General features: G+C 36.5%; 1 protein-coding gene across 1 annotated transcript in view; it reads right to left on the bottom strand.

The window, feature by feature from the left end:
- The window catches only part of ATRNL1 (attractin like 1), a 493,875-nt gene that overhangs the window by 434,415 nt on the left and 45,423 nt on the right, over positions 1–14,037 (bottom strand). Inside the window, exons 4-5 of the mRNA XM_062001233.1 lie at positions 13,442–13,570; positions 9,747–9,955 (exon numbers count right to left, since the gene is read on the bottom strand). Of these exons, the coding sequence (XP_061857217.1) occupies positions 9,747–9,955; positions 13,442–13,570 (338 nt within the window). The remainder of the gene's footprint in view (positions 1–9,746; positions 9,956–13,441; positions 13,571–14,037) is intronic.

The following is a 14,037-nucleotide window of genomic DNA, read 5'->3' as shown; positions in this document are numbered from 1 at the left end:
TATTCTGTTTCTCTTATTTCAGGAGAAACTACAAGAATGGAGAGAATTAGACAATAGAGATAATTGCCATGTACTCTTAAAATCAGTATAGCTCTCATCAAGGGAAGCCCTGTCTTCCAAATCTATTAAAGTTCATTGAAGAATTCAAATCCACTTGATGACTTGACGTGGAGCTTCACAAGGCTTCCTTTTTTACTGTGAGGGTGAGGGAGCCCTGGCACAGGCTGCCCAGGAAGGGTGTGGAGGCTCCTTCCTTTGAGATCTTCAAGAGCTGCCTTGACACGTTCCTGTGTGACCTGATCTAGGTGGAGCTGCTTCTGCAGGGGCATTGGACTGGATGATCCCTAAAGGTCCCTTCCAACTTTCACAATTCGACAATTGTATGAAGGCTTTAAACAAAGTTCCTCACCAAAGATTTTTATGGAAACTTGAAACTTTTTATAGCAAGAAGCCTTTGCATGGCTAAATAATTGACTTCAAGATATAGTAAGCAATAGTAGATGGGAGTAATTGACCACTTCTTAAACGGCAGGAGGTCATCTGTGGATCTTAGTACTCCAGGTATTCAATGTACATATTACTCAAAGAGGACAAGCAGAAGAAAGTTTGCTGACAAAGGCAAATATTGGAGGTCAAAAAGAGTAAGTTCAGCCTCTGAAGAACCAAAGAATAAAGTCTTGTCTGATTATGTGACTGAGCAATGAAATTTAATATAGTTAAATTTAAAACTAAGTAAGCTATGTTTTAGATTGACAAAAAAGACAGTCTCTTAACTATTACTAGTCAGTAGCAAAATCTCACCTTAGTGTAAGTCATGAAAATATCACATCAACACTCAACAATGGTCAAAAAAACAAATCATGTTCGGAATAGGGAACACTGTTACCTGACTGTATAAATCAATGATTTGCTTACACTTAGGAAACTGTGTGCTCTACTCAAAAGAAGATAAATTAGATCTGGAAACTCCTTAGAGGAGAGTAATAGGTTTCTTCAAAGGAATTGAATGGCTTCTGTAACTGTACTATTGAGTTGGCTAAGGCGTTTGCACTTACAAAAAAGTAGTAGTGAATGATAAATATCTATAAAATAAGTGACACAGAGAGGGTGGATATGAAGAGTCCACAGTGTCTCTGAATACAAGATCCAAGACTTAGCAAATGTAGCCTGAAGAAGCCACAGTCAAACAAACAACAGGAGGTAGTTCCTCATGTAAAAAAAGTATCAGATCCCACTGGCAAGGATGCTGTCCTGACAAGGAATGGTCTGGATGCGAAGATTTACTCAAGCTGGAGAGACTGCACAAGCAATTAAAAAAGAGAGATGAAGTTTAATAAATAAATTCAATAAGTAATTTACACCAAGTTCATCATTTTCACACATTCAGGGCTCAGGGATAAAGCACAGATTACATTTTTCCAATGCATATTACAATTTTTTGAGCAGCTTGTTACAACTACTTCTTATACACAACAATCAGACACCTAATCTATACCTAACCAGTTGGTAACTTTTCTTAGTGCTCCATAGAGGAATGACAACCACTTCTAGCCAAATTATCTTCCATTTGGTAAATGATGGAGACACTCAATTGCTCTTGCTCATGATTTCTTCTACCCAGAAAAGATTAATAGTGTTTGAATGAAGTATAATGAGAGCATGAACAATTCAGTATATTATTTCTTAAGCATTAATAATACATATAGTAAGAGAATTGTAACCTCAGCAAGATTCTGATTGGGTAAAACCCTGGAGGAAATACTCAATTTGAATCTAAAAGTGTTTAAAAATAAACAATTGATTAAGTATTCTTTGATGAAGGGAGAGTTTAGAGTTATGAAAACAGTGCCTCCTGTCAGAAAACCCACATTTGTAACTTTTCTTACGGTCATCGCCCTTGCAGAGAAATGTAGTGGGCAACAGTGTCCCCCTGTGGCAAGTCATGAATAAAACACTACTCGAGTGCCAGTTGAAGTTTTCATTTCTGGAGAGAGGGAACCACAAGAATTCGTACAGCAAATCAGAATATATTTAGATGAGATTGGCTGTGTTAAAATGAGAACAAAAAAAAAAATATGCAAAATTAACAATGGAAAAACCTTAACAGTGCTGTTAACCACATCAGGGACTGGCAGACTGTCACAGATAACTTCTTTACAGCCTCAGCATGAAATAATAGGAAACGACAGGAATGACAGGAAAGGTGAGATAGAGCAAAGAAACACCATGTACACAGATCTTGCTCTAGCATGGAGGAAGGACACATTCTAAGGAGACACATCACAGTTCAGATGCATGAAAGTAGCAGGTTCTCCTCAAAGAACACATCAATACCCTGTGTATGCTGCACGCATGTTTTAAAGTGACATTACTTGACATTGTCACCAGATAACACACCTCTGGTCTCTTCTCACTGTGTACTCTTCAGCTATCATCACTACTGGCACCAATTTTCACACAACTACACCACAAACACAACAAGGGAATGCATCCAAGTTAAACATTGCTTTTCTTTTCAGTCAGGCTGGCTTTTAATCTGGATGCGTACTCTTTATGTTTCGCCTTGCCCGCATATGTATGGCTGTGCCAACACAAGTTATACTGCATGGCCAGGACTGCCTCTTCAGTGAAAGCAGAAAATATTCAAGGAGCTAGCACAGTATGTATCCATCAGTATAAAACTGGAATATATAATTGAAAAGAAAAACAAAGCAATAGAATAACACCAACTTCTACTGAAACATCATTTAAAGAGTAAATGCTTTTGTGTGGCTATTGCCTTAAAGGCAAGCTAAAAGTAGGACTTGCAAATATCATTGACAGATTTGCCTACTTAAATAGATATACCATGAAATATCAGCATTATTTCTGCATAAATACATTTTCTCTTCAGAAACATCATATTCACTAAATACATGACTTGTGTAACAGAGAGCATTACAGTTACAGAACAAAGACAAAATACATTTTATTATTTTTATGCAAATATGGTTTTTCTCCATTTATTTAACATATCTTCCTTATTTTCCTAATGTGTTGCTCCAGGGGAAGAAAATAAAAGCATCTTTTTTTAAAAACACTAATCAGCCTTACAAATTTGAAGTGGAAGTTAATTAGATTATCCACAAAGACTGGAAAAAATTATATAGGTTTGAAAAAGTGATTTATCCACACAACACAAGAGAAAGAATCTAGTTTCTATTTATTGAGGCCTTTCATGAACTGCCAAGGTAACAAGTTGTTCCTGTAATTCCAGTCATCAGATCAATTTCCACCTAATGAGAAAACATCATCTACTGTTTTCAACCCTAATCTTCTCCTTTGGGATCACAGGAAAAACAACATCCAAAAAAAAAAACCTACTGATGTGTTGAAGAGAAACATCAGCATCCTGGTTTTCATACAATCTTATCAAAGCATTTAGATAAAGTATTTGTTGTTATTTATTCTCTATTTGTTTGATATCTGACACACTCAGATGAGAATTCTTGCTTTAACGCAATTTGTCAACCACCGCAAATACAACCCAAATATCACTGTTTTCAAGTGCCCAATAAAATCTCAATGTGATAATGAATTTGAGATTATGAGAAGCATTTTTGATAAAAGACAATATATCTGAGTATACTTTCAATGAAAATTCTATTGGAAGTTTTACCAAGCAGTAAACCATCTTCCTTACTGGAAAGTGATGAGATACTAACTTCATAAAAACACAAAGTTGCTGTGTCAACCAAAAGAGAAAGCTTTTCTGAAATGGCTCACCAGTTTTCTGATATGAGGTGTATTCATGTCTCCCTACACTGCCATAGCACACCTCCACAACATCCATATGGGATGTAATTATTTCCCCTTTCCTGCAAATAGTCTTGCTCCAAAAGGGACTTAATGGTAGGCAGATAGATTCTGGATAGGTCTCCAGCTCAAGCAGCATGATAGCAATCTGTGCCAGGACTCAGTCTCCTCCATGAATGAAACAGACAGAAATCCTAGTGTACACAAGCTGATACAGTTCTTGAAATGCCATCTGGTTGCTATTATTCAGTCCCGTTTCTTTCCTGAGCCGGGAAGAGAGGATCATCCAAGGGCAATTTGGCCTTGGGGAATCTGCAGGGTCGGTCTGTGCAGGTCAGCCAAAAGGGCTCTTCAGGAGACGCTGCCTGAGTTTTGTCATCTTAATACTGAACAAAAAAAGTTCTGGTTTTTTGGACTTTAAAAGAAACAGGGACTTTTCAGATCAGCAGTAGCTGACAGTACCCCTTGGATTAGAGAATTTGAGACTCCAGCTAATGTCAGCAGGAAATCAAGCTCTAGTATCTCTGCTAACAACTTTCAGAAAACATCACAGCTCTAACAGTCAAAAGCCTCCTTCCAATGTTCAAATTAGATGTACTGATGGCCAATTTTTCTTTTACCAGTGTTGATATCACTGAGTTTAAGCACCCTACAAATGTTTATAAACAGCACCATTTCCCCTTCCACACTTCAAGACTGTAAAATTCTTAACACTTGTAGTTGAATTTACAATTTATACTGAAGTAATTACATCCCACATATTACTTTAACCCCTTTTTTGCAGGAGATCCTGGTCCTCCTTCATATTGAAGTAACTCCCATCTTTGCATTACCAGATTTCATTACCAAGTTTAGGGGGAGATTATAAAAATTATGTAATGAGATCAGTGCTGGTATCTTTCTATCCTAACTTACTTGCTCAGCACACCCACACACATTTCACAATTAAGGAGCTGTATTCCCTTTATATAGTCCCCGACTGCAGTTTCAATGATTTCCTATCAGCAAATGCTGAGGTTCTGATAAAATATATTGTCACTTTTCTTACCAACCATTTTAGAGTGAACTACATTGATAAATCTACATTTCAACCATTTCACTATCCAATTATCACATGTTTAATTAATTCTTTCCTCAAGTTGTAGTCTAGAACTTCATGCACTGCTGAAATCAAGCCATTAAGTTTTGAACTGCCTGAAGCACTTCCTTCCTATTCTCAACTAGATATTAAGGGAAGATACAAATTTAGTTCAGAGGAACCAGAACTATCCCCCCCCCCTTTCTTGTGTTCAGGACCTAGTATTGCATTTGTTCATTAGTTTTATCAGGAGCTTGCACATTCTACCTTGCTACATTTGTGTGCATGCATTTTAAATAAATATTCAGAAGGTACTAGATTTATTTTAAATGGAAAAGAAAAAAGGCATTTTTCATTAAAACTCATAAATAGTAGGGGATTGCCTTCCTAAATCTAAGCCTAATTGCACATAAGGAGCATTATCAACCACTCCAATGGAGCTAAGCATTTATTGAAATGAGTCCAATAAATTCCACTGAAGTCACTTTCGCTAATCGCTGGATGATAACACAAAGGTATTTTAAACTGAACTTGGTTCTTCATTTAACTATGATCTTCCTTCTTTTGCGTTAAGGATACTTAATTTTCTCACAATGAATTTCCAATTATCATAGCTGTATTTTCTTTAAAAATTGCACAAAGTCCTCTAAGGATGCCTGACAAAGTAATAAATCAAATCTGAACATGAAACAGAAGAATGTGTTTCCAGTATATATGAAACAAGCACGTTAAGCCAGTTCCTTCCTATGAATTCTGCATATGGAAAATTTCCTTTGACAACTCTTGCTTCTAGGACACACATAATAAAATTTACAAATTATGGAGTGCAGAAATTGGACTTTAGCTTAAAATTGGGGGTTGTGGGTTTACATGCATATATAGCATTAATGCACACACATTTAACAGGACATCTCCCAGACTCCAAAACTGCAACTTCCTCGGACTGAATTGATACTCGGCCAGAACACATGAAAAGCAAAATTTAGACAAAGAGGGCATTATGACAGGGCTGAACAGTTACAAGACACCTGCTTTTAATTTCATTTTTTGCTTTCAAAATAAGGTTTGATCAAAGCAAATGTTACATCAGAGGTCCTCTTCTCTGAAAATGCATACTTGTATGCTTTTTGTTCAAAACCATCTGGGCACAACAGGCCAAAATGTTACATTTCAGACCTCCCAGCATTTGGCACAAGCTCTTTCCAATGTTGCATTTACGTTTAAGACAGATGAAACAAGAATATGACCTCAAAGCCTTCCACTACAGCAATGGGAAAGAACCCACCTCTAGTTAGTTCTTTCAGGATACTCTAAGTGTAGACACACATTGACACAATAGCCCTGGCCATATTCAAGATGCTGTTAAGAGTAAATGCTCTAGTAATAAGGCGAGGCAAAATACTGCATTTTACACTGCAGTAGTCAGAGCACTTTTACACTTTCATTGTTTACTTTTCTCCACACATAAAGGCTCAGTTTTCCCTGACGAGATGTTATAAAATTCAAGCTGCCTGAATTGCTAGTAGATGTATTTCAAAGTTAATTAGTTGGATTTCAGAACCTGGCCTTCTGCTAGGAGCAGATCTGTAGGGAGGAACAGCTAACTACATACATTCTAGAATTTTTATTAGTGTTTTCACTTTGGACTAGATCTGATCCCTCTCTGAATATGCCTGATAACAGCTAGTGTGTATTACATGTTCATCTTCTCGTGTAGCTTCATGTAGGAATCATCAAAAGGAATGCAGTTCCTGTGCTTTCAAACCTTCTCACAACGCAGACCAAAACACAGTACACTTGGAGAATCAGATTTGCTTCGAAGGTACATTACTGGTCCTCTTAAAGACTAATAGAAATGCATCCTGTGTTTTCTCCCTAGTAGACTCCCTTTTCACTTGAAGTACTGATGTTGAATGATTCAAGTACCAATAAAGTTTCTCTTAAATTCAAGTCTTCAACCCTTGTTCTTGTCTGTCCCCAGCATGAAAGGTACAGGCACCACATCACACTGGACAAAGGGAAGAGGAAGCATAATATGTCCATGTAGTAGCTGTCATTGATGAGAGCACTAAGCATTAGTCAACACTAACTTCTTTATCTGACCACCACAAGATTGTTTCCTAGTGAGTATATCAATTTTGATGTGGGACCTGAGTTCTTGCTGGTATTTTCAAATCTTCCCGAAGTGCTGATCCACAAACCAGGCACTAAAACCAAATGTCTAGCATAGAGAAAGGGTCATTTCCTCTCAATTCAAAATTCCTTATAAGAAAACTGTTGCCTACAGCAACTTGCAAGTCTTCTAACCCTCACTGCTAACGCAGCCTTTCTTTCGCTGACACAGCCTGCAGTAGTTATTCCAAGATCTTTTTACACTAAATCACATTAACACAACTCTCTAAATTATTGAAATACATGATTTATAGCTTTTTTTAATTAAATTATCTTCTCTTACTTACCACATAGTAAATCTTATGTTATCTGAAAAATTGATCAGGAAATGTTATATGCAATAATCAAGATCTTTTCATAAAATGTTGTTTGATAAAAGCTGGATATTGGAAACTTTTCCAAGTAAGCACTTGGGTACTGCATATTTTGCAGGTAGATATATTTTGAATTCCTTCTGTAAAACAGTTTTTAACCTATTTAATAAGTGTCAGGCTAGTATTTACAAGGTATTAAATCAAGCTTCCTGAAGAAATCAAACATCTCTATCAACAAGATCTTTAGTATTACTTTCACAGAGCATACAAACACATTCATAATAGTTAGCAATATTTTCAGCACGTTCAAATACACTCCATTTAAGCCTTTTCAAAAAAATTGGAACCATTTACAATCCTTCCAATCATTCTGAATTTTTCAACTCATTACAGAAATCAACAGTTTTGAAACCTGCTCTGCTCGTTTACGAAAATTGAAGTCATAGTGCGACATTTTCTTCAGAGCTGCTCCTTCCTCAGTTTCCACAAGATGTCACCATCGGAAAAGAAAGAAACCTCATGTATTGTGAAATAGGAAATACCTTTTTTATGTTCTGAACGATGGATTTCATTTACTGCACATCTCAATTCAGTCCATTTTGGTGTGGTTTTTTAATAATACTGAAGCTAAATATACTCCAAAAATCCCAAAAAATGAAACATAAATTCCCTTCCAAAACAAAGAAATCAAAACCCCAACTTTAGCCATTTGATTTGAATTAAAAAAGTAAGAAAATCTTGGCAGACAGCAATAGTAGTAAGATAAGTAGAAACAATTTTGATTCCAGCGTTGCAAATAACCCACAAATAATATAATCTCAGTTTATAAACTGTATATAGATGCAAATAAATAAATAAATAGAGAAATGCCAGTAGTCTCCCAGAGAGCTTAAGGGAAGGTTTTATATTGTTTTGTATTAAATAAGGAGAAGTAATTATATATCTAAGTCAGCTCATCTGTCATATAATTTAGAAAAAAAAAAGAAAACTATGTAGGTTCATTAGAAATCTGAGGAACAAGAAATATAATGCTGCTTACTCATATACCAAAGTATAAGAAGCCAGTATGCATAGACATGCTAGATGGAAAGTAGGTACTAACAGTGAAAGTTAGACTTCTCATTACATTTCATGCTCAAAGCTTCTAATGAAGATTACACCACTGTAAATTAAGGTACAGCCCTAAAGGTCTTTCCAAAGATTTCTGATTTTCCCCATTTTTCTACACAGTGATCTGAAACTGCAAGGAATCAATGCACAAACAACACAGTGATAGTCTTGCAGCAAGTTCTATTCACAATTTCCTTAGAGGGATTAAGCTTTCAGGTTCTTTTTTTGTACACTACCATCATGGAAGGCTCTAAAGGACTCACTACCAAGTCTGCACTGTTTCCATAATGCTAACCCACTTCCTTTCTGCGGGTGCACTGACTGCCTTGTAATGAACAACTTCATTAATTATTAAGAATAAAGTATTAAATCTTATGGTGTCTTTGGTCTAATAGGTGTGACAGTTAATAGAAGTAAAAAAAGTCATTTCCTTTGACGTGCAAAAAGAAACAGCAATAAAACACAAGTAGAGACAGGAAGTAATGGGAAGAGGGCACATCAGATAAGTAGTCTGGAGGTATTTTAGCATTTCTTTTAAAAGAAGAATGTCAATTTCAATGCATAGCATGCTAATCCAATTAAGACCTCTAACAGGAGCTATAAAGGATAAAGAGAAAAGAGTCCACAAACATCTAGCATAATTATAGTAAGTAAATTAAATATTTAAAGAACTTAAATTATTTATCTTTATTAAGAAGCAATTATTTACAGTAGTGGGAGTAAAAATACAGCACATGCTTATAGTACATCCATTACTCCACAGTATGTGTCCACATAGACATTCCTGTACCTGCACTGTAACAAAACAGCTTACCCTCCACTGAGAGGCTATGAAAATGATACACAATGAAAACACAGTGAATCCTCGCTTCAGGAAGCACTAAAAATATGATGTCATACTGTAACATTAACAAAAGTGGGAAGAAAACCAAATCTATCTAGAAATTGAATAAATAGGAAATGAGGCTATGCAGGAACTTAAGTCGCCAGAAGTGCTCTTGAGTAATGACTGCCATTATTTTTGCAAATCAATGATCCAAAAAGAATGCTCATCACAAGAAAGTTTAGGTCAGATACTTCCACAGTGTCTTTAGACAGAAAATATCAATGCTGTGAGCCTTTTATAGCATGGAATTACACACATCTGAGTCCACATGAAATGATAATATTTTAATCAATGTTTATTATTGAGAGATGCTAACATGCACACTAGACAGGATGCAGTAAAAGCAGTTCATTTCAAAACACTAACTTGATCCCAAAGAACAAAACCTTACCTTGCCAGCTATCGTTGCAAACACACAGCTTCTCGCCTGTCAAATCACAGTACCCATGATCTGGACTGCCACAGTTGGCTTTACAATATGGAATATCACAAGCTTCTCCTTTCCAATACTTGTCACATTCACAGTATACCCGGCTTGGTATGGACACACTGGTTGTACACTTCCCATGTTCTGAGCAGTTATTAGGACAAGAATTAATGCTGAAAAAAAAAATACGTAAAATAAAAGAAATTACAAACTGTTGATGATGTAAATAGTGGGTATCGGGAGGCTGGGACATGCCTCTTTTCAATGGTATCTAGCAATAGGACAAGGGGTAATGGGATGAAGCTGGAACACAAAAAGTTCCACTTAAACATAAGGAAAAACTATTTCACTGTGAGGTGAGGGAGCCCTGGCACAGGCTGCCCAGAGGGGTTGTGGAGGCTCCTTCCTTGGAGGTCTTCAAGACCCACCTGGACGTGTTCCTATGCGACCTGATCTAGGTGACCCTGCTTCTGCAGGGGGGCTGGACTAGATCTCTAAAGGTCCCTTCCAATCCCTATCATTCTATGATTCTATGGTGTTATCTGACATATTCCAACAGTATTTGTTAGATAAAGAACTTTGTCATGAAAAATTTCTATATACCGATAAAACACAAGTTTAATGATGTTTTTACAGGCAAGTGAGCTGAAAAGATGTTCATCCTGGCTTACATACAAAGTCTGTGATTAAGCTGGGATCACAAACACCTTGTATTTGAACACAAACTGCCAGCATTAGGCAGGAGGACAAACCCTACCTGGACAGATCACCATTTTTTTTTTATTATTATCTTCCAGCATCAGCACTCTAGTCAGTCCCTTCAAATGCTTATTATCTCTAGGAACATCCACACTAGAAGTGACTGTGAGCAGCAACTCAAACTCTCCACCACAGGGTTTTCCTAAGTGGCTTTCGTCCATGCCATAAAACAGTAAGTCTAACATCTAAGGGGAACAACATCAGAAAAACTAAGGAAAAACACAAGATGGCTAATATGTTGAAACTAGTTACAGGTTTGAATTCTTACTATAGAGCCACCTTAACCTTACCTCCTTAACTCCACAGTCAGAGATGCAGAAAGAAGAAAGATTATGCTGAAAGAAGTCTGTGACTTATGGGAGTTAGCATTTCTGTGATACACCCTACCAAACACTGAGATCACAGGCAACTGGAATGCAAACTGGTTCCAGAAATGCAGGCAATTCCTCAGAGACAAGGAGGGATGGAGGACATGGAAGTATGTGAGTCCAAGATTTTCCATGAACAGAATCGCAGGCAGTATGTGCCTGATGAAGTCCAAAAAGGATCTGAAACATTATGTTCATGACTCACAACAAAGAGTTGGGTTGAAACTCAGAATAAGCTGTTACTACAGATGCCTGATGTTAATGCAGACTGCTCCCTGTTTATGTGAGAGCTGGATACTGTTCATAGCCTTCCTTGCTTTTACTGAAGGAAGAAAGAACTGAAAAACTTAGTGAGGAATTTGTCCTTTGGCCAAATGTAGTTCTGGTAAGACAGTCAGGAGATGTCTTTTCATTTTCTGAAGACTCACAGCTCAGAGGACTGATTCTGCTACAATATCAGAAAAGAAAATTCTGTCTGAACTGCAAACCTTTGCCTAGTAACACACGTGGCATTTAAACCATTGATGGTATTACCTGCTGTATACAACAGCTGTGAGGAATCTCTCTCCAACTTCATAGACAGAGTGTTCTGCAGAAAGCTGAATAGTTAGTTTTTCCAGCAACAGAGATACCAGTTTAAAAGTGGAGATATTCCCACTCCAACAAGTTCATTAAGGATTCAAATCGAATGAGATAAACAGAACAAGCAGAGCAGGAAGCAGGTTGCCTGACTCCGAGGGACACAAAATGTACTCAGTTCTGGAGTCACTAAAATGCCAGTTGTAACAATAGTCACAGATGATGTGCTTGTATCTTCCCCAAAATAAAAATATACAAGTGGTTCATCAATATAAAGCCAAAGATCAAAGCAAAAACTACTTTGGGGTTACTAAATCAAGGAAGAAAAAGAGTAACAGAAGCAGACTGCAATGGAACGCTGACAGAAAAAAAGAAGTTAATGCAGCCATAAAAAGCAATTGTAGGTACTTCTCTTATCATAAAATACTCTTGGCTCCTTAGTTTATGCGTTTTTTTAAATATCCATTGCAATAGAAGAAACAGAAAAAGAGAGTACATAAAATTCTGTGGGTTATATATGTAGTGGAATTTAAAACCAGCAGGTTTTTTTCATTTATTTTAAATCTTCCAAAAAATTAGGTAATGATATGTAGCATGCACCACATTACCAAGCCATGAAAGAATGCAGAGTACATACACTCATTTCTTAAGAATCCCATGTCACATTGCCATTTACTCCCAAGACAAATAAAAAAAGTATGATAAAAGCTTCAGGGATAACTGAAAAATACATCTAATTACATTAGAGAAATCTGCCAAGTGATTCCTTTTTACTGATGTCAACTGACAACAATTTAAGATACCCAGTCTTCTAGACTGCCACTTCCAGTGCAACACACATAGTGAGGTTTCCCAAACTCTGAAGAGCTATTTAATACTTCATAAAAGGTAGGCAAACTGTTGAAATTACAGAAAAAAACTTTCCATAGAGGATTTCACAAAGACCTCTGCCAAGAGTAAAGGTATGGTCAGAAGCACAAATAGCAATTATAAATTAATAAAGAATATGACAAAAGTATTACAAGTACTTCCACATTTAAAGTACAGTGCTGACCACAATATCCCAAAAAAGTATTTCAGAACCTGAAGGAACTGAAAGAAAGGAACAAGAACATTTTCAATCATGGGAATACTGTTACATGAAGAAATGGTTCAACAAGTCCAAGCAATACCTTTTTGAACTAAACCATTCAGTATACAGAGATATCCCATTGTGTGTCACAACCATGTCCCTGATGTGACTGAAGTTGCAATAAACAGTCAGTTCATATAAGAAGGAAAAGGCTCAGGTCTTTTGAATGTACTTTTAGAGCTGTTGACACAGAAAAGCAGACCAGAGGAAAGTAAGCATAGTTATATCAGATTAGACTTTGCCATCAGAGAAACTCAAAGATAGACAGTGCAGGTAAGATGTATGAAGGTAGACTGAGAAGGGCAATAGAAGAGGAAACTACCTGAGAAGTAGAGAAGAAATGGAGTAACACCCTTGTAGCTGGCACAAAAATAAAAGTAGGACTTCAGTGAAGGTTTCAAAAGCCAGAGAAGTACACTCAACAAGAAAAATCAAGCAACAGATGATCCTCGTTCAGGAGAAGAGAATTGACACAAGAGCAGAGATAATCTTCCTTCTATTTTCTATAGCAACTACGTGTTAGATAAAGACTGGAATGGATGTATTCTAGTTCTATATGTCACAGAAAAAACACACTCTTGGAATGGCCACGCAGTTTCAACTCAGAACAAGAGAATCTATCCTGTTTTCTTGGTTTTTTCACACTACTACCTTAATGACAACTCATTACAATCCCAGCTCCCTCATTTTAGAAACACACCACAAAGTATTCCTCTTATATTATTAACAAAAATTAACACATAAACCCTCTCCCTGGGTTTCTCATTCTCCTGAAAGGAATAATATGTTCATTAACAAAGTACTTTTTAAAAAATACTTACGAGTAAAAAATGTTAAATCCAGTTAGGTTATAGGCAGCATCACTAAAAAAGTGTAGCAATGCATAGCCAGATGTAGTAACTACTTCAGGAACAGTTTCATTTCCACGTACTTCAGGGACTATTAGACCACTGGAAAAGAAAATGAGAATAATGGTTTTAATCAGTCTTTGGGAGAGAGGAAAAAAAAATAAGTGAAAGAAAAAGAGGAGTTCACTATTCTGTTTGTAAATTATATAGACAAGATAACTCATAAAACTCATTTATAAACTACTTTTAAAAAAAACCCCACTCATAAAATGTGTCTTTACCTTGCAGAGGCATGAAGTTTAAGTAGAGTTTTTCAGGAAAACAAAACAATAAACCTCTTCCCTCACACAGTGGTGCAAAATTTCACATGTGCCTGCACTGTCAGTGTGATTTTTAAACCTATTTTCACTGTGAAAAAAAAATCCTTCAGCAGATGCTTAACACTCACACAGATATTTCAGCACAGATATTACTTCCATATAAAATTTCCATCATTAAAAACTTTATCTTATTAAGAATTTCAAACCTAGAAAGTGTGATAACCAAGTAAATTCCATAAAAAGCCAGTT

The sequence above is a fragment of the Colius striatus genome, chromosome 8, assembly GCF_028858725.1.
Source record: "Colius striatus isolate bColStr4 chromosome 8, bColStr4.1.hap1, whole genome shotgun sequence".
Classification (NCBI taxonomy): Eukaryota; Metazoa; Chordata; class Aves; order Coliiformes; family Coliidae; genus Colius; species Colius striatus.
Note: the sequence above shows the minus strand (reverse complement) of the source record. Positions and strands in the feature narration are given on the sequence as shown.